General features: G+C 33.3%; 3 protein-coding genes across 7 annotated transcripts; 2 read left to right on the top strand and 1 right to left on the bottom strand.

Annotated features, from left to right (window-relative positions):
* Positions 1 to 1,360: 1,360 nt before the first annotated feature.
* LOC122583060 lies at positions 1,361 to 6,996 on the top strand. Of its 4 annotated transcripts, XR_006321307.1 has the most exons (4): positions 1,361 to 2,510; positions 2,687 to 2,809; positions 4,380 to 4,505; positions 5,900 to 6,996. XR_006321307.1 is itself a non-coding variant. In XM_043755503.1 (3 exons), the coding sequence occupies exons 1-3, from the start codon at positions 1,763 to 1,765 to the stop codon at positions 6,247 to 6,249; spliced, it is 492 nt and encodes a 163-aa protein (XP_043611438.1). In that variant the 5' UTR covers positions 1,361 to 1,762; the 3' UTR covers positions 6,250 to 6,996. The 4 variants fall into 4 exon arrangements, 2 of the variants coding, with proteins under 2 accessions (XP_043611438.1, XP_043611437.1); XR_006321306.1 differs by having other exon boundaries at positions 1,361 to 2,809; XM_043755503.1 differs by lacking the exon at positions 4,380 to 4,505 and having other exon boundaries at positions 1,361 to 1,781.
* A 3,458-nt stretch (positions 6,997 to 10,454) lies between these two features.
* Positions 10,455 to 14,027, bottom strand: LOC122582581 (uncharacterized CRM domain-containing protein At3g25440, chloroplastic). Of its 2 annotated transcripts, none has more exons than XM_043754994.1 (4): positions 13,925 to 14,027; positions 13,507 to 13,852; positions 12,228 to 12,629; positions 10,455 to 10,862 (listed from the first exon to the last, which is right to left on the bottom strand). In XM_043754994.1, exons 1-4 carry the CDS (start codon positions 14,005 to 14,007, stop codon positions 10,524 to 10,526), a joined length of 1,170 nt encoding a protein of 389 aa, XP_043610929.1. In that variant the 5' UTR covers positions 14,008 to 14,027; the 3' UTR covers positions 10,455 to 10,523. The 2 variants fall into 2 exon arrangements, with proteins under 2 accessions (XP_043610929.1, XP_043610930.1); XM_043754995.1 differs by having other exon boundaries at positions 13,507 to 13,718.
* Positions 14,028 to 15,391: 1,364 nt separating this feature from the next.
* LOC122583453 lies at positions 15,392 to 16,057 on the top strand. The gene has a single exon (XM_043755854.1). The coding sequence runs from the start codon at positions 15,392 to 15,394 to the stop codon at positions 16,055 to 16,057; it is 666 nt and encodes a 221-aa protein (XP_043611789.1).
* Positions 16,058 to 17,684: the final 1,627 nt, after the last annotated feature.

Here is a 17,684-nt window from a genome sequence, read left to right as displayed (position 1 = left end):
AGTACTCTAGTACGGTGTGTCGGTCACAAAATTTTATATACGGTATGTACGTTTTTAAATCCTAACAGCAAAAATAACTATAGATTAAGAACATTTTTTATCATCTTATTAAAACACATTAATGACACGATAAAACACAAAAAACATTCTTACCATTAAATATCATGAACTTTGTTCATTTGAATCCCTAATTATACATGCATCTCAAATACTGCATTTCAGCCCTCAAAGCAAATTGAACTTGTTAGTGACACATGAACATTTATATCAATACTAAAAACACATTATGTTAAAATAAATTAACGGTTATATGTTCATACGTTCATTATAATTAAAAAAACATTAGCTACGTATCAAAAATTTTACTCCACATGTGTAAAGTCTGCTACTTATTTTTTTCTTTAACCTTAATGATCTATCTAACATTTTCACAACCAAACGGGACGTAAAACAGATTTTGTTACAAGTCCGCTCGATCGAATGAAATAAAAGAACTAGATAATGTCATAAATACAACAAAAGTATATAAAGAAAACACAAAATAAATTTAAGTTTTTTATAATGGGGTTTGCTAAATACAACCCTTAGGGTTGTGTTTAAAGTGCATAAATTGTTTATACATTTATCATGAAAATAAAGGGCAGACTTTTAGTATGAAAGGTACAAGTTTTTTTTATACATGTTAGGCTGTATTTAGCATTTCACTTTTATCATTATTATAAGGCTATCAAAACCATGATATATGTAAAGTAAAATTAACTGAATTGAAAACATTAAATATTGGTTGGTGAAAAATTAATTTGAAAGTTATGACATCCATCTACGCATTCATTAACCGTGGCATAAAGCCATAAATTAATACTTAGAATAAGTACATTTTATGTAAATATTGGTTGGGTGAAGAATGAAATTGACATATTGATTAGATGAAGAATTAAATTGAGATGTACACAGCCACATAGTTTTATATGTATGGCATGTATGTATTTTCAACCCTTATAGCAAAGTTCACTATAGATTAATTAAGACTATCTTTGATAATCTTATTTCTAGTTTTTTTTTACCTTCATCCATTCATCAATATATCATCCTTTCCTTCCGACAAACAAACCTTATTGATAGTTTTAACCCACTCAGTGGTGGAATCAAGATTAAAATGGATGGGTATCACAAATCCTTTTATCGTGGCTTTATATCGACGAAAAATAACGATACTGAATAAATTATAATGTTTTTTAGCGATTTGTTTACGAATTTTGGCTACTTTTTAATGATTTTTAAAAGTTTTTGGCACTTTTGATTTATTTTTGTGTGCTAATTCGGCCAAAAACAAAGGAACACAAAAACCGAAAAACATACTTTCATTTCATATTAGAGTAACATTTTACTCTCTCGTTACCTTATCTCAAACACAACCTCTTTCTTTCCATAAATATCATCCATTGTCACCACCCTATCCCATCCATCACCACCCTATTCCATCCTCACCATTATCTACACCTAACCCACAAACTATTTTTCTCGTTAGTTAAAGAACCTTATTGACAGTTTTAACCTACATTGATACATTAGTGGGAAAGACCACAATCAATTTTTTTTCTTTAAAACTTGACACCCGAACTTAAAAGTTTGTTTGTTTGGAGTTAAACATCTATATTCATATATAAATTAATGCCTCAAAAGGTTTGTATGGGAGAGCCCCCTCCGTTGATCTTCACTTTTTCTTTGTTAGAATGGGTGGTCTCGGAATTTCTTTGTTAGAATGGGTGGTCTCGGAATTGGTAAATCTTGTGCATTTTTCTTTACTTACTTGATATTCAATTTTATGTACACTTTTAAATAAATGCATATAGTAAGCTTTACTGAAAATTGAAATTCATATCTTTCCACTTAAAAGCCCCGTCGAAATCCACTATCAATGTCCCGTCTTTGCTAACCGCTCAAATTCACTGTAATCCGGCAACACCTAAGTCATTTAAGATATCCCTCGCGCGCTAAAAAAAGAAAACAACAATCCAGGAGTAACAGTTGCAGTCATTGAATCATCATTAGTAATCCAGTCGTGTCCAACACAAACTTAGAGGAATACTCCTAAAGGTAAGGTGTTGATCGGTGTTAAATCAAGAGTCGTGGAAGAGGTCAAAGTGGAGGTGAAAAAGGTGCTTCCGTTCAACGAGATTAGATCTGGATCTAGATCTTGAGCCTGTTCCCAATCTTAGGGAAACCGAAGAGATGATGAACATGCGCGCAGATAATTTTCTACCATTTAGGTAGAAAAACTGGAAGCAGCTTCTCTACCATACACCGTCGGGGACTTAAAACCGGCGAAATTTTCTACCATTTAGGTAGAAAAACTGGAAGCAGCTTCTCTACCATACACCGTCGGGGACTTAAAACCCGCGAAAGGCGGCAATAGTTCTTTAGATGTAGTCTCTCTTTTTTGAACTTGTTATGCGTTGATAGTGACACGAGCTATCTTATTGGAAAAAGGTTATTTACATTGGATGAAGGTATATACATGTGCTAGTGAATCTGTAGTGTTTGAGTTAAAACGTACTTTGTTGCTTTTAAGACAAACTGGTAATTTTCATTTCTATCTTGGATGTCTCTCTGCATTTGATAGTTTACATTTGTATTAACGTTAAAATTTGAGAAATTTGAGATCTCATTCCCTAGCATGAAACAGCAATTGGAGAATCAAACCTCTCTGACTCGGAATCGTCATTTGACAATGCAAAGAAGAGTTTCTCGAAGTTATCATCAACATTTGAGTTCTGCTTGCAAATTAGGCATTTGGTTGGCAGTAAAGGTATGTTAATTAGTTTGTATCACTATCGATGTAGACATTATCTTTCAATACTGATTAAGCATGTTGTTCATCATGAATTTCATCAACCTATGGAGGGTCTTGTACTTTCACGGGGTATTTGGTACAATGAAATGGAAAGGGTGGAAATGGAATGAGAAACACTTCTCATTTTTTGTTGTAATGGAGAATGGGAAAGAGAATCGAGAATAGGGAATCGTTTCCATTCCCTCAATTCTCTATGAAATGTAGAGAATTGATGGGAATGGAAATTTTTAAATTTTTTTTTTTTTGTTTTAGTGATGTTATATGTATTAAATTTGATTATTATTTAAAATTTAGTAGTTTTTATATATTCATTCTCTGCTTGTACTAAACGACGGAATCGATTCTCTTTCCAAATACTCATTCTTTTTCCCACTATATTCATTCTGTATTACATTTCCATTCTCTTTGATTCACTCCTACCAAACACCCCCTCAGTTTCTGTGACATGAATAAAACTCGAGACATAGATGCTAAAAAAAAAAATTCCAGAGATTTAATTAACTAAAGAGTAGTGCTTAATTTTACCTGGTCATTTATGACGAACTTATACAGTAAAGCACCATGCTAGTTCAAGTCAAGATCTGGGTATTTTCCCACCCCGTTTTGGTTTATATTTCTTATAAAAACTGTTGTTGAATTTTTGATGGTTGACGAGCTTTAGCGCAACATTCGTGATATAAACCTAAACGGGGTTGGGGAAAAAACCGCGAACTTGACCGGATACTTATGATGCTTTAATGTATGAATTCTGCATAAAGTTTGACAAACTTCTAGCCAAAGAAGGATTAGTTAAAGTTCTTTTACATCAAAATGAGCCCTATGCCTCATGGGAAATTAAAGAGAGGGACAAAATGGCATGGCTAAAGCTCATCAAATACAATCCATTTGTCAAGAGTTTGTATTCGGGATATTAATCTCATCAGGATCGGGGGAAAACCCCCAACCTTGGCTTGGATACTCACGATGCTTTAATGTACATAAATGATGAGGTAAAATTATACATTAAAGCGTCGTGAGTATCCAAGTCAAGGTCGGGGTTTTCCCCCAACCCTGTTTAGGTTAATATCCAAGATACAAACTCTTGACAAATGGTCTTGTGTTTGATGAGCTTTAGGCCTTTTTGGCCCTCTGTTTAATTTCCCATCAGACATATAGTTCATTTGGGTGTAATAAAACTTTAACGACTTCTTCCTTGGCTAGGAGCTTGAGAGGCTTTATGCATAGTACATATGTTAAAGCATCATAAGTATCCGATCACGGTCGGGGTTTTTCCCCAATCCTGTTAAGGTTTATATCACGAATGCAGCGCTAAAGCTCTACAACCATCAAAAATTCAACAAGAGTTTGTAAAAGAAATGTAAACCAAAACAGGGTTGGTGAAAAACCCCGATCTTGACTCGAACACTAATGGTGATTTACTGTTTGAGTTATCCATAAATGATAAGGTAAAATTAAGCACTACTTTTTAGTTGATTAAATCTTTGAAAACTATTTTTTTAGCATTTAAGTCTCCTGTTATATTCAGGTGAAGGAGATTATGAAAGAACAAGACCATCCGGTGGTTCAAAAGTTCATGATGAATACATGCTCTGGAAGTTGAACATATGCCGGAAGCACTAGATGTCCCTTGGATTCTTGCCAGAAATGGAGAGTGAGTTCCATCATATTTATTGTGCACATAGTAATATATATTTTTAGTGTACGTACTTTTTTGTTGGGAGATATAGTAGTTGAATTTTGTCCTCGGCAGCACTTTTGAAAGATATTTATGAACCTTTTTTTGCTCATCCTTATTTTGACACTTAAAAGACTCCGGGGAGTATGGATGCCAAGTGAGTGAGAAGATTGATTTTGATTGGGCTAATTGATTGGAAAATACTCTAACTTGTCCAAAATATCTTTTTTGGGGTCCAAACAAAAAACTTTTCTATTGTAATTTGTAAGGAACATAACCAGCTTAAACATATACCTATTTTGTTATTGTTTATGTGGATTTTCCATGTCATTTACTTTGTTTAGTCATTAAATATATACCTATTTTATTACATTTATATATTTATATACCTTTTTTATTTTTATAACCATTTTGTTTCAAAAACCATTTTTATATGTATTGGATCACATGTTTTTTTTTTTCATGCACATGTGAAACGATATAAAAATGTATGTTGTTGAAGAAACTTTTATAAGAAAACTTTTGTTAACTTTTTTTTGTTCATTCACTTTTTTTTCCCCAACTTCTATTTTTGGTAACATCTAGAATGGTGGATTAACAGTATTAATGAAGCGAGTGTGAACACTGGATTACTTTCAAGTCTCAACTAAAGTTGTGTGATTGATTGAATCGCTTGTTAAATATAGGTTTGTGCCAGATTGTAAATTTGTGCTAGAGGTTGCATTTTTGACCCAATTACTTATGGGTGGGTTACATCGGGTTGTTATGGATTTAATAAATCCTTTAGTTAAAAATGCGTATGTCAAATGAGTTGAGGCCTTGAGGGTCGCCACAGTCTATGTTAGTGCATATGCCCACCTTTTCAAAGATTTAGAATCATGATTAATACAGTAATTTTATATTAGAAGGAATATTACAAACTGGACCAGACTGTGTTTGTGGGTCATTCTGTGTTAACCTGAGCCTGTTACTCCAACCCGCCCATCTTGCTAACTCTAAACTATATAAAGGAACTTCATGTTTTTGTCTGGATTTTAATGTCAATTTGTAAATGCTTTGGAATTTCTTATACGCTTGTAGGCATGTATATGATATGAAATGTATAATATTTATGAGACTTGTGGGTGATTATTTATAGCCATTATACTCAAAAGGTTACTCAGGAAGTTAAACCCTAAACTATTTGTGTAATAAACTAAATTTACTGCCACCGGTAATCACTACAAAGTCGTGGTGCTCAAAATAAAATCGTGGAAGGGTTCCTTAAAGAAAAAAATATGTGTAGTTTTCTGTTCTTTTATAGCTAGTGTTATATTGACTCAATCTATTTGATTTGCTGAAAGTTAACTGGTTGAACTGGATGTGTACAGGTCAATATCATTGTTTCAACGTTGGACTATCGAACGAACTTCAAATGACGGCGTTGAGGGTACTTCTTGATCAGTCTATCCCAAAGATGCAGACATCTATAGAAGTACTTTTGTTGACAAAGGACATGATGGGTTTTGACCGTCTTTTCTTGCCTTCAATGGGATTGAATAAAGCACCATTAAAATCAAATTGGAATTTTGTTTGTTGTGTTGAGTTCTACTTGAAGAAAAACATAAACATTTTCACGAGCAACAATCATTGCCAAGTACACACCATGAATGTATTAATTTGCAGTGCTTGGTGGAAGATTGTTGGTATACATCCCTCATATTGGGCTTTTGTATTGTAGATCAAGGGGTGTATACCAATGAATTTTCACAAGGATCGCCAAAGTAATACATTTATGGTGTGTACTTAGCGATGATTGCTCGTTAAAGAGCAATTATGTTTTCTTTAGGCGGAAGCTGAACAAATTGAATTCCGATTGAAGTTTCATCGTGTTTTATTCAATCCCATTGCAGGCAGCATAAGATAGTAAAATTCCATCATCACCTTTTTCGACCTAATTACTTATAAATGCATATATATATAAAAACTTTGTGATAGAGTGATCAAGTTTCACACTCTACACCGTCATATGATATATTGATATTGGTTCGATAAGGAAAGAGCTCAAGATAAGAGAATGGCTCAAGATATGAAAATGGCCCAAGATATAAGAGAAATAATGATAATATTGTATCTTTCACTATTGAAGTAGAAACGCAAGGAACTGTGTTCAAAGAGGCATGCATGGCCAAGATAAGAAAATGGCTGAGAAACTTGCATGCACTGCTGTTCTAGAGCTCATCAGAGATGCATGAAGACAGTCAAATAACCGATGCTTTTACTTGCCGATGATCCCCTATATATATAGCTGATGACTCCAATGTTCAAGGAACCGTATTGATTCGATTTAGAAATGTGTTATCTTAACCCTTTCTTTTGGGGCTGCATTTCTGTGTAAATGTACAAGACTTGATGTTCGATGCCCTTAAATATACATCCCTTTGTTGTATATATGTTTTTGAATGAAAAAATTCTTCTTTTTGGCCCATTTTATCCTCACTTTTACATCTATATAACTGATTCGGGCTTTTGTTACCTTCAAACCATGTTAAAAGCAAGGTTGGAAAGTCGCTAGGCACTCCTAGGTAGGTCGACTAAGGAGTAGTTGGGAGTACTCGGGTTATATGGTGAGTACTCAGGGTTCAAAGCGGCCAAGTTGGGGAGTACTCACAGTAATCGGCCAACTTGATTCGACTCGGCATTCTACCTTGTAGCGAGTACCCGACTCGAGTCGGTAACTTTTGCAACGGTGGTTAAAAGCTAAAGATTTAAAAAGTGTATCTCAACACTCGCATCAATTAGTGTCCATACCGGTATGCCAATTTCTGGCATGCTCACTTCCAATGAAAAGTTGTACCATCACTATGCCAATCGATGCCAAATAGTTGGGGATGGAATTGAATACCGCATGCCGTCCGTTTGTTACCATTCCAAAAAGAAACTAACTAAAGAAACTAAAACCCACATGCCATGCTCCCAGCGTCTATTTCAATCGTCATACCTATGCTGATAGCATGTCATTGCTTGCCGATTCATTACTCATGATCCGTTCACGCCGTACATACTTTTCACCTTGAAAGCTCCTCGTTTTGTATGCTTTTATTAAGAAAGAGGAAGTGGAAGTAGTGAACTTAATTATCGTGGGTCCATTGTTTATAATGATATAGTCAAAATATGTCTCGGTCCTAAAGAAGTCAAACTTGTACGTGTAAATTGTAACCATAGAAAAAGTGTAGATATTAACATGAAGCAATAATGAAGCTCCTCGTTTTATTTGATTAATTGCATATTCAGTAAATTATCTTGTTATACTTTTCACAAATTAATACTGCAATACAAAAAAGAACGCATATAACTTTAGAAAAGTTTCATGACAATTGAAAAGAACGCAATTTTATATAGGATGTGCGTGAGGTTGTTTCTTTTCTGTTTAGTGAGCGACAATGAATTTGGATATATAAGTAAAAAGGAATGAAGAATGGGTATAGTGTGATCATAAACAAACAAGAGGGGGCAAAATTAAAAAATCCTTAAAAAATAAATATAAAAAAATCAAAATATTAAAAACTTCTAGGAAAATCTTAAAAATCCATAAAAGATTTAAAAAAATATGACAAATATAAATTATTTTTGTCCCTATGTAATACCGCCACTGATCATAGATGTATGCTAAAACGCTCCATGAAAAATTACAGAGTTTCAAACCCTCAAATCAAAAGCACCTAATCATAATAAAAGAATAAAAACTAAAATATAGTTATTATATACTCATTTTTGGATTTGTTTATCACCTCTTATACATACTTATTATGACTATATGTTGCCTTTCAAGTGAAAAGGTATATAAGGCCGGGTTGACGGTTTTGATTTTAGACAAATTTCAAATGTGAATAGATTGGTTCATAAATTTAACAAAGGTTCTTCTAAAATGTTCGTATGACATATGTTATGTTGTCTTAAATGAATATGATGTTTGTTTAAGTACAAGATTAATCACTTAAAAATGGTAAATCTAAGACTCAATTCATTACAAATTTTCATTCATATTTTTAGATACTTTTAGTTCACTAATTTTTTTCTATCCTCTGTCTTGTGACAAAAGTTAGAAATATCCACTTAACAAGCAACTTTTGAAGAAATAGGTGTAAATCTGAAAGAATGGTGCCAAGCATAAGAAAACTCGACCCTTCCGTAAGGTCCAATAGGTCGTCCTCCATTGATGCAGTATCTACTGTCTCCAATAGGATAAAACACATTTGGATTAACTTGTACGAGAGTTTGAAAACCGTAGCTTGATACAACGAGAGCTTTTTGAGCGCACTTGCAAGAGTTTATGATCGATACCAACCATACTGGTGTACCTTGTATTTTAGACGTTTGTTGCGTCGTGACATTTATGTCTTCTAGTGCACATTGGCCTCCTGAGAAAAAAATATACTGATTAACAGACCGGAGTTACATAAATTAAACAATTCGGATCAACATTTTTGACAGTTTAATTTGAAAATGGTAGCCCGAGACTATGAGCTAGAGCTTTTTCAGAGCCTTCGGAAGTGTTTATGATCAATTGAAAAGCACATTTCATTCTTGCTAACCTTGTATTTTTCTAGACATTTGTGGTGTGATAAGAGTTATGTCTTCTAGTTCACATTGGCCATGACCTAAGAAAAAGCTATAATGATTAATAGACCCAAGTTATATGGTTAAAGTATGTAGATTAATTGAATAAACGATACACATAAAATTATTGACGTGATTCATACCTTTGACAAAAAGAGTAAAGAGAATAAGTGTAAAGAGAGACTCAAATGCGGATGCCATTTTTGTAATGAAGTTGAAGCTAGCTCTCTTGTTATAATGAGAATATATAGTGTAGAAACATGATAGTCCAGCGTATTTATACACCTAATGCATAATTTTGCATGATGATTTTTATATCCGTTGTAAGTTTGAAGTTTCACACCAAAATGTACCCAGAATCTTTTACTGATAAAATGCAGTTGGGTGTACGTGTTTTATAATTCAAATTTTAATTAACTAGATGTATCTAACATTCTAATAAAGTTAAACGCAAAATCAATTAATCAAACAAATTCAAGTTACCTAAAATATTGAATAAATAAATTACTATAAAATCTCTTTATTTTTATTATTTATTTTTGTTTGTTTCACCTCAAAAACACTATAAAATCACTATAAGTATTTAACCCATTTTACGTGTACAAATATTCTGTATCTTACATATATTTCATCACACAAATTCATTCTAAAGAAAACTGCATTAACCAAATCATCAGTGGTTACTACAAAATGCAATGTATTTTATATATTTCTTAAATCACACATTTATAATGACTAACAAAGTTTGATGTTATGGGAATGTGGATCACACATCTGTAATGAATTTCAGCCGTTAAAAAGAAAAAACACATTTGTAATGCATCACAAAGTTAAGTGTAATGAGAATGTGAATACTTAGCTAACTACAAAGTTTACAGAATTATGAGAACTAATCAAATATCTTTGGTTAAAGTTTAGTGTTAAATTGTATTTATGCAACGAGAGCAAGTATCCGCGCGTTGCGGCGGTGAGATGGTGAAGGTGATAAGTCATAGTGTATGATAGGTCATAGGAGGTGATAAGTCAAAGAGTGTCTTAGCCGTACGGGCTCCGCCCTCGGATTTAAAAATTCGTTGAAAGTATATCGAATGACATCTCTAATGAAAGAACATGCAATTTTAAGAACACCCATATAATTTTTATAATTTATGGATGTACGGTTTTTAAGATAAAGATTTTGAAAGAATTAGAGAAATAAAATGATTTATGGAGGAGAGAGAAAGTTGTATTCATTGATGTATGGTACATTATGTATTATCACGTGTATATTGTTGAAATTGAAAGTTGAAACCATATTTACTTTATAATATAGTATAGATAATAAAAAAAAAAAAAAACGTTTATATTTCATGTAAAAGCCAATATTTTAACATCTGATATCATGCATCTTAATTGTCACATATTTGTCTCTTCATTACAAGAATCCAATTCAGAACCAGAGTTCGAGTCATCTGTAAAGTTCATATCACTTTGGGACATATCATCTTCGTCGTCATCGTCATCATACTTGTCATCATTTTCTGATAAGCAGTCCTCAGTGTTACCCACTGCTACAACTTTTTTTGGTTCTCTTGTGTCTTCATTTCCACCACTAATAATAGTGTTGGGATTTTGATCAGCAACATCACCATAAAGTGCAATGTGCCTGTGATATAGTTCTAGTTCTTTCTCAGAAATAGCAATGAAGTGCCTTACAGTTTCAAGTGATTGCTCATACTTTGACTTTTCTAGTGCCTGCATAAATCGGATGACATGAAATAAGCACAACACGAAAAATAGGGCTCTTTCCATTTCACTATGTTGTTGGACTTGTCAGCATGGGGTGCTGTAGCACCCTTACTCCAATTTCAAGTTTTAGATTACTAGTTCAATGGTTTCTTGAGCTACTTTTCACATTTTCATGAACTTTATTATTTCATTTGAGAAACCTTATAGTCCTAATAAATGAGTAAATCAACTACTCCTCTAAAATTACCATATAAAGAAAATTGATGTATAGAAGTCAAGTTTATTAGTTCCAGAGAGTCCCTTTAGTGCCTATATCCTGAGTAGTTCATAATTCACCCGATAACAATACGCATAAAAGCTTTCAAAGAGCTCCATTCATTGATGTATTGTGAATCCTATACATACGCATGATAGCAACATGCCCATCAGTTCTCAAAGAGTCGCTTTTTGTAATACCGCTGTTATATATGAAGAATGTGCTAAAACAATGAGTACTTGAAATGTGCAATGCCAGTAAATAAATCAGAATGTGTTGAATGGGAATAACATTTGGAGTATCAAGGTGCCTTTCATAGGCTATTATTCAAAGCTATGGGTTATCTGCTAATGTAATTGAGTGTGCCATCTTGAAGGATGGAGATTTGAATCTTCCTATCTCGATAGCATGTACTATCTGCAAGGATTCCTCCTATAACTGATCTAGTAACCCCAAATAGCTCTATTAGTTAGTTGCGAAGGATACTCCATAGAATGGTAAAGGCCAAATAGATTAAAGAATTGTACAGAGACTTGACAGTTGGACAAATGAAGTAGTAGGGTTTAAATTACATATTCCTGGAATTTCTCATTCCTTAATCGAAAGATATGTGGCCATCAAAAGCAAATGATGACTGATATAAGTCTATAACACCCAGAATAAACAGGAAGCTCACCCATTACTTCCATAAACTTAACCCATGGTGGAAGTCTATAGTATTAGTGGCACACAAGTTATGGCTTATATAGTGTTCAACTATCTCAATCACTATCCGAGTAGCATGTTATTATAATCTACCACACTTTCTATCCATGTAGGACAGGTTCTTACAATTTGAAAGCAAACAGGCATTGGTTCAAATATTCAATAGTTAAGCTAGCATTATCAAAATTTAATAGAATTTCATACATTGAAAATTTCTTCTTCTGCACATGGTATGAGAACTGTTGGTTCCTTAGGAAAAACTCGGTCTAACGATGAAACTCAACCAGCATGGCCATTATAAATTACTTAAGGCACAATATAAAGTAGAAACTATTATGTTGACTTAATAAAACTACAGGCCAACTAGAGAAATTAATAAGAATACGAGACATGATCACAAGGATACTAACCTTTTTCTTGGACAATGTGTCAATTGGACTCATAACCTGTGGTTGCACATAGTCCTTTCCACGATAAAAGATGATAGTGTCATCTCCAATGATCTGAATTGGGATTCCACCACTTAATCTTGCAATTTCATTAGCATATTCTTGTATTTGACCAGGTTTACAAGGTTTGCAGTAGACCTTAACTGTCTCGTGTTTTTTCCAATGCATATGCATATTAAGAATAACGCCTCCAAATATACCTCTTCTTCCAACTGGTACATAATTGGACCCTTTCTGGGCCATCTTTTTCATATAGAATCTTTCTTCGCCCGTAATTTCAACTGGTTTCACCATAGGTCCCTGGAGTCTTGAAACTTCATAACGCTTGAGTCTTTCAATAAGTAGAGCTTCCTTAATTTTTGCCTGAAATAACAGAAAATTATTTCAAACAAAAGTTCCAAAGTACGAGTACTATAACATTAAGTTGCATCATCCTGCAGTTTCGTGATTGAAGAATCACGATTGTGATCAACAACAAAAGTGAAGGAGCAAGAACAGATCGTTGAGTCAAAGAAGCAATATTGTGCTTCTGTTCTCTAGAAATACAACAAAAGGTAACCTAATTTGATGATTGGGTAAGGTTGTCAAAAATGTAATATTTCTTATCAGGAGAAACCTCATATTTAGAGCATAAATCTGATTTTTGCAAACTCACTAATGATTTATGATTCTTACATCTTCCTACTTTTTTATGAAAACTATAAAATGAATATCCAAGTGAAAACACAGTTAATGGTAACATTGTCAATGTTTATACAAACAGTTTGGATAAACTAAACAAGAAGATACATAAAGGGTCAAGTGCACCAAAATGTTTACTTCAGAAATTAAAATCATCTTATCTCGTAAATTCTATAAAAAGGGTCATGTGCAAGAAATGACGAAATGCATCCAACTAGTCACTCTTGCTATTGTGGGTATTCAACTTTCAAACCGTCTACGATGTGTCTCAAATTTCAGTTTCCTGCCAGTGTATGTATCCGATCACATCTTCATCAGGTAACAGGTATTTATATCCTAGTGTGGCAGCCATATACGTCGGTCACATTATCAAAACCAATACAGTTTGAAACTATATTTCTATGCAATTACCCACAATTTTTAAAATTTTTTTTTTTCCATCAGTATTAACTTTGCATTTAGAATATCAATATCATAATAATTCCATATAGCATGCCCATTCATTTCACCTTACATTCTAACTTAAGTACCACACGAAATGCAAATATCGAATGTATACCTTTTCGAGCTTATACATAATCCGTTCCTCGGCATTTGCAAACTTCCCTTTCCTTTTAGACCCTTTAACCGTAAGCCGACGAGGGTCTTTTTTATTAGCAAATTTTCTCCTTTGCTTCTCTTTCTTTCTCTGCAACTTGAGTCTTTTTTTCGCCAGCCATTTGTATTTCTTCGGTGGGTCGATTTCATGTATCTCAAATTTGGGCTTGCCATCTGATATAACACAACGCACTGTTGATGAATATGATGGTGGTGATCCATAATGTCGATAAAAATATAATGCCCACAATGTGTTTGATGAAATGCCTGAATGAAAAGTGGGTGTTTTTTGGTTGTGTAGAATTGGCCTGAAAAAATGTAAAGTAAAGAATGAAATTTATGTTATGTGTGTATGTATATATATATATATGTATATATACCTGTGAGAGGAAGAGATGAATTTGGGTTTGAAAAATGAAGAAAGACATCGTCTAGTGAAGCCATGAATTGAACGACTTGCCATATGGTGTGATTTGATTTGATTTCGGTATGTTCCGTATTATATTAGATTTCAGGGCGTGTTTAGTTTGAGTTTTCTATTTCAGTATCCTACAACTAAAACACCTTTAAAAATTCTGAAAACGCATTCAAAATAATAGATGATGTTTTAGATCTTTAGTTTATGGGAAAAGATTAGGTAAAACATATAACAGTGTAAATTATATAAAATTCAGGAGAAAGTTATGTAAAATTTAGGAGCTACGTATATTTATTAAATTTAAAGGTTTAATTTATAATTATTTTTTTTAAATGACAATACCTAAGCTTGCAGTACTAATAATTTTCCCTTAGTTTATTTATTAAAAAAAAAGTAAAGAAAAATAATTGTTTGTTTTAGAAGGGGAAACAAAAACTAAACATATAATCTAATATATATTGTAGACTTGTAGTTAAAATGAAATGGTAAGACGAAGTATTATTATGCCCAATGAGACATGAGAAACTCGTATGTTTTACTAATGAACGATGTATCATACGAGCAGTTTTTACTTTTAAATTAAGAAGAGCTTAAACAACAATAACAGTGGAGAGAAATTTATTTTGAAAAAATTATACATTTTACTAAAACGTAAACTACAAATAATATTTTTAAACAAGCTCGATTATAATGAAAGAAAAATAATATTGGTAAAATTTGACTAGGAAAAAAAATGTGGCTATTGAGTTAGCAATCAAAATTCAAAACCAACAAAAGACTATTCTAAACTTGATTCTTGAATCGACATTAGTAAAAAACAAAAGTACACAATGATTAAAAATAATAATAATAATAAAAATTTAAAAAAAAAAAAAAAACAACTCACCATTACAATATATATTCGAGAGCTAAGAACTCGTCACCTGCAAGTTGTTGATGCTACACGGGTTTCTCTTGGTTTGCCAGTTCTTGAGTATGTTGTCACTGACAGGCCTCTAGAGGTAATGATGTTTCTCAACATATGGAGTATTGAAGAATATTAAAGTTTATACAAGTTGGAGGACTGATTATGTACAATTAGAAAGATATAGTAGTTAACTGTAAATACAAAGTAAATTAGCTAGAGTTAGTTATAACAACTTTAGTTAAGTCGGTTAAGTTAGATTAGAGTATAAATACACTTCTTGTAATTCATTTTTGGTTAATAATAATCATTTTCACAAATATATCATTTTGTTCATATGGTATCAGAGCAACAGGAATCGTCTTCTCCGATCTAGGGTTTGTGCGATCACAGTTAATTGACTATTTGCAGTCAATTTGTGCTCAAATTCACCATTATTTCTTCAAATTGAAGAAAAATTTTACTTCAATTTAGGTTTAATTTGAGAAATTCGCTGAGTTATCTGCTTCAATAACTCTCAAATCCATGGAGGCTGAGAATCCTGCTAATATTGTGGTAAACACTATGAATGATCCTTTGCATGTAGCAAGTTCGGATCATCCAGGTATGGCACTCACTACTATTGCTTTTAATGGAAGTAATTTTCATGGTTGGAGTAGAACTGTAAAAATGGCTTTAGGTGCCAAACTAAAATTAGGATTTATTACTAGTACATGTAAGAAATCTGAAAATGATGAAGAAAAATTGCAGAAATGGACTAGGTGTGATTATATGGTTACTTGTTGGATCTTGAGTTCTATGGTGACTGAATTGTCAGAAGCTTTCTTGTATGCTACTTCTGCTTTTGAGTTGTGGAAAGAAATTAATGAGAGGTATGGGCAGAGTAATGGTCCATTGATCTATCATTTGGAAAGAGAACTTAGTAGCATTAATCAGGGTAGTTTAAGTATTGCAACTTATTTCAACAAACTGAAGAATTGTTGGGATGAACTTCATAACTTGAATGATATTCCCTCATGTACTTGTGGTAAAATGGCTGAATGCACTTGTAAGTTGGTTGAGATGTTTCTGGCTATAGAAAATAGGTCAAGATTGGTGCAATTTCTGATGAAACTCAATGATGATTATGAATCTGTTAGAAATCAGATTCTTGCAGTGGATCCTTTACCTAATGTGAATAAGGCATTATAATACAACAAGTGGAAAAACAGAAGCAAGTGACTCATAACATACCAGATCCAACTGCTTTCTTTGCTAAAATGAGTAATAATAAAGGAGGTTTAGGAGGCAAGAAAACTGGGAAGTATGTTCATAGTGATTTCAAGGCAGAAATGAAAAAGAATTGCACATATTGTGGTGAGGATGGTCATTCTTTTGATCAGTGTTTTGAGAGAATTGGGTATCTAGACTAGTATAAGGGAAAGAAAGGAAGTTTTAAGATGGCAGCACAAGTGACTACTGGTCATGAGGGTGAAACACCTTTTGATCTACCTTTTGAGAATGAGATTTCTGCAGGAAATGCATGTTTGGATCCAAAATTGATCAATGTTGTGTGTCAAGAGGTCTTCAAAATGTTTAAGGAGAAAAGTGTGCAGGAGAATGGCAGTCCAAGTACTCCTGCTGGTCATACAAGTATATCCTGCTATGTCACCTCATTTGCATTGACTACTATGGGAAATAAGACTATTTTGACCATAGAATGGATAATTGACACTGGTGCTTCAGATCATATGACTCCACACTTTCATCTCTTTATTTCCACAAGGCAACTTAAAACTCCTATTCTTGTTCATTTACCAAATGGTAAAACTATTCCTGTCTATACTGTTGGTCAAGTCAAACTGTCTGAGTCACTCACTCTTGATGATGTTCTTTATGTTCCAGAATTTGAGTTTAGTTTATTATCTGTGGGTAAATTGTTGGTTACCCAAGGATTGTTTGCTCAATTCTTTCCCAACTTCTGTGTGTTTCAGAACCTTTCAAATAGCAAAATTGTGGCTGTTGGAAAGGGTTCAAGATGCCTGTACACATGCTTGTCCTCTCTTCCAAAGACAAATTCTCAATTGTCAGCATTTGTTAAAAAGTTTCCTCCAGTTATATCTTAGTTGTCTTCTTTTGTAAATAGAGTTGCTAATAAAAGTCTTGCATCTAGCAGTATTGTTTCTCATTGTAAACCTTTGAATCTTGAGACTTTTCATGCTAGACTTGGTCATATGTCTGTGTCTAAACTCATTCGTGTACCAGATTGCAAGAATATAAATACAACTGAGTTTGTTTGTGAGAGTTGTAGACTTGCAAAAACTCATAGGTTGCCTTTTCCTAGAAGTCAGTCTATTTCTTCTCATCATTTTGATTTAATCCATGTGGATTTGTGGGATCCTTATAAGGCTTCAGCTTTAAATGGGGCACATTACTTCTTTACTATAGTAGAGGATAAGAGTAGGGCCACATGGCCTTATTTGGTTCATTCAAAAAACCAAATTAGAACAATTCTGTCCAATTTCATAGCTTATGTGGGCAATCATTTTAAGACAAAACCAAAGTTTGTAAGATCTGACAATGGCACAGAATTGGTTAATAAGGAATGTTCTGCATATTTAAGGCACAAGGTATTATACATCAAAGGTCTATGGCTTATACACCACAACAAAATGGTGTGGTGGAAAGAAAACATGGACACTTGGTAGAAACTGCTAGAGCAATTAAGATGCATGCTGGTTTGCCTATAAGGTTCTGGGGAGATTGTATATTGGCTGCAACATACCTTATTAATAGAATGCCTATGCAAATTTTGTCTTGGAAAACACCCTTTGAGATT

Source organism: Erigeron canadensis, chromosome 9 (genome assembly GCF_010389155.1).
Source record: "Erigeron canadensis isolate Cc75 chromosome 9, C_canadensis_v1, whole genome shotgun sequence".
Taxonomy (NCBI): domain Eukaryota; kingdom Viridiplantae; phylum Streptophyta; class Magnoliopsida; order Asterales; family Asteraceae; genus Erigeron; species Erigeron canadensis.
Note: the sequence above shows the minus strand (reverse complement) of the source record. Positions and strands in the feature narration are given on the sequence as shown.

Excerpts from the sequence above, each read along its gene's own strand:
- LOC122583060 (XM_043755502.1), top strand. The coding sequence starts at position 2,505 with ATGAAGGTATATACATGTGCTAGTGAATCTGTAGTGTTTGAGTTAAAA. Across the intron at positions 2,581-2,686 it reads GTTGCTTTTAAGACAAACTG|CAATTGGAGAATCAAACCTC; the intron begins GTAATTTTCATT and ends AGCATGAAACAG. Across the intron at positions 2,810-5,899 it reads GCATTTGGTTGGCAGTAAAG|GTCAATATCATTGTTTCAAC; the intron begins GTATGTTAATTA and ends GGATGTGTACAG.
- LOC122582581 (XM_043754994.1), bottom strand. The coding sequence starts at position 14,007 with ATGGCAAGTCGTTCAATTCATGGCTTCACTAGACGATGTCTTTCTTCA. Across the intron at positions 13,853-13,924 it reads TTCATCTCTTCCTCTCACAG|GCCAATTCTACACAACCAAA; the intron begins GTATATATACAT and ends ACATTTTTTCAG. Across the intron at positions 12,630-13,506 it reads TTATGTATAAGCTCGAAAAG|GCAAAAATTAAGGAAGCTCT; the intron begins GTATACATTCGA and ends CTGTTATTTCAG.
- LOC122583453 (XM_043755854.1), top strand. The coding sequence starts at position 15,392 with ATGGAGGCTGAGAATCCTGCTAATATTGTGGTAAACACTATGAATGAT.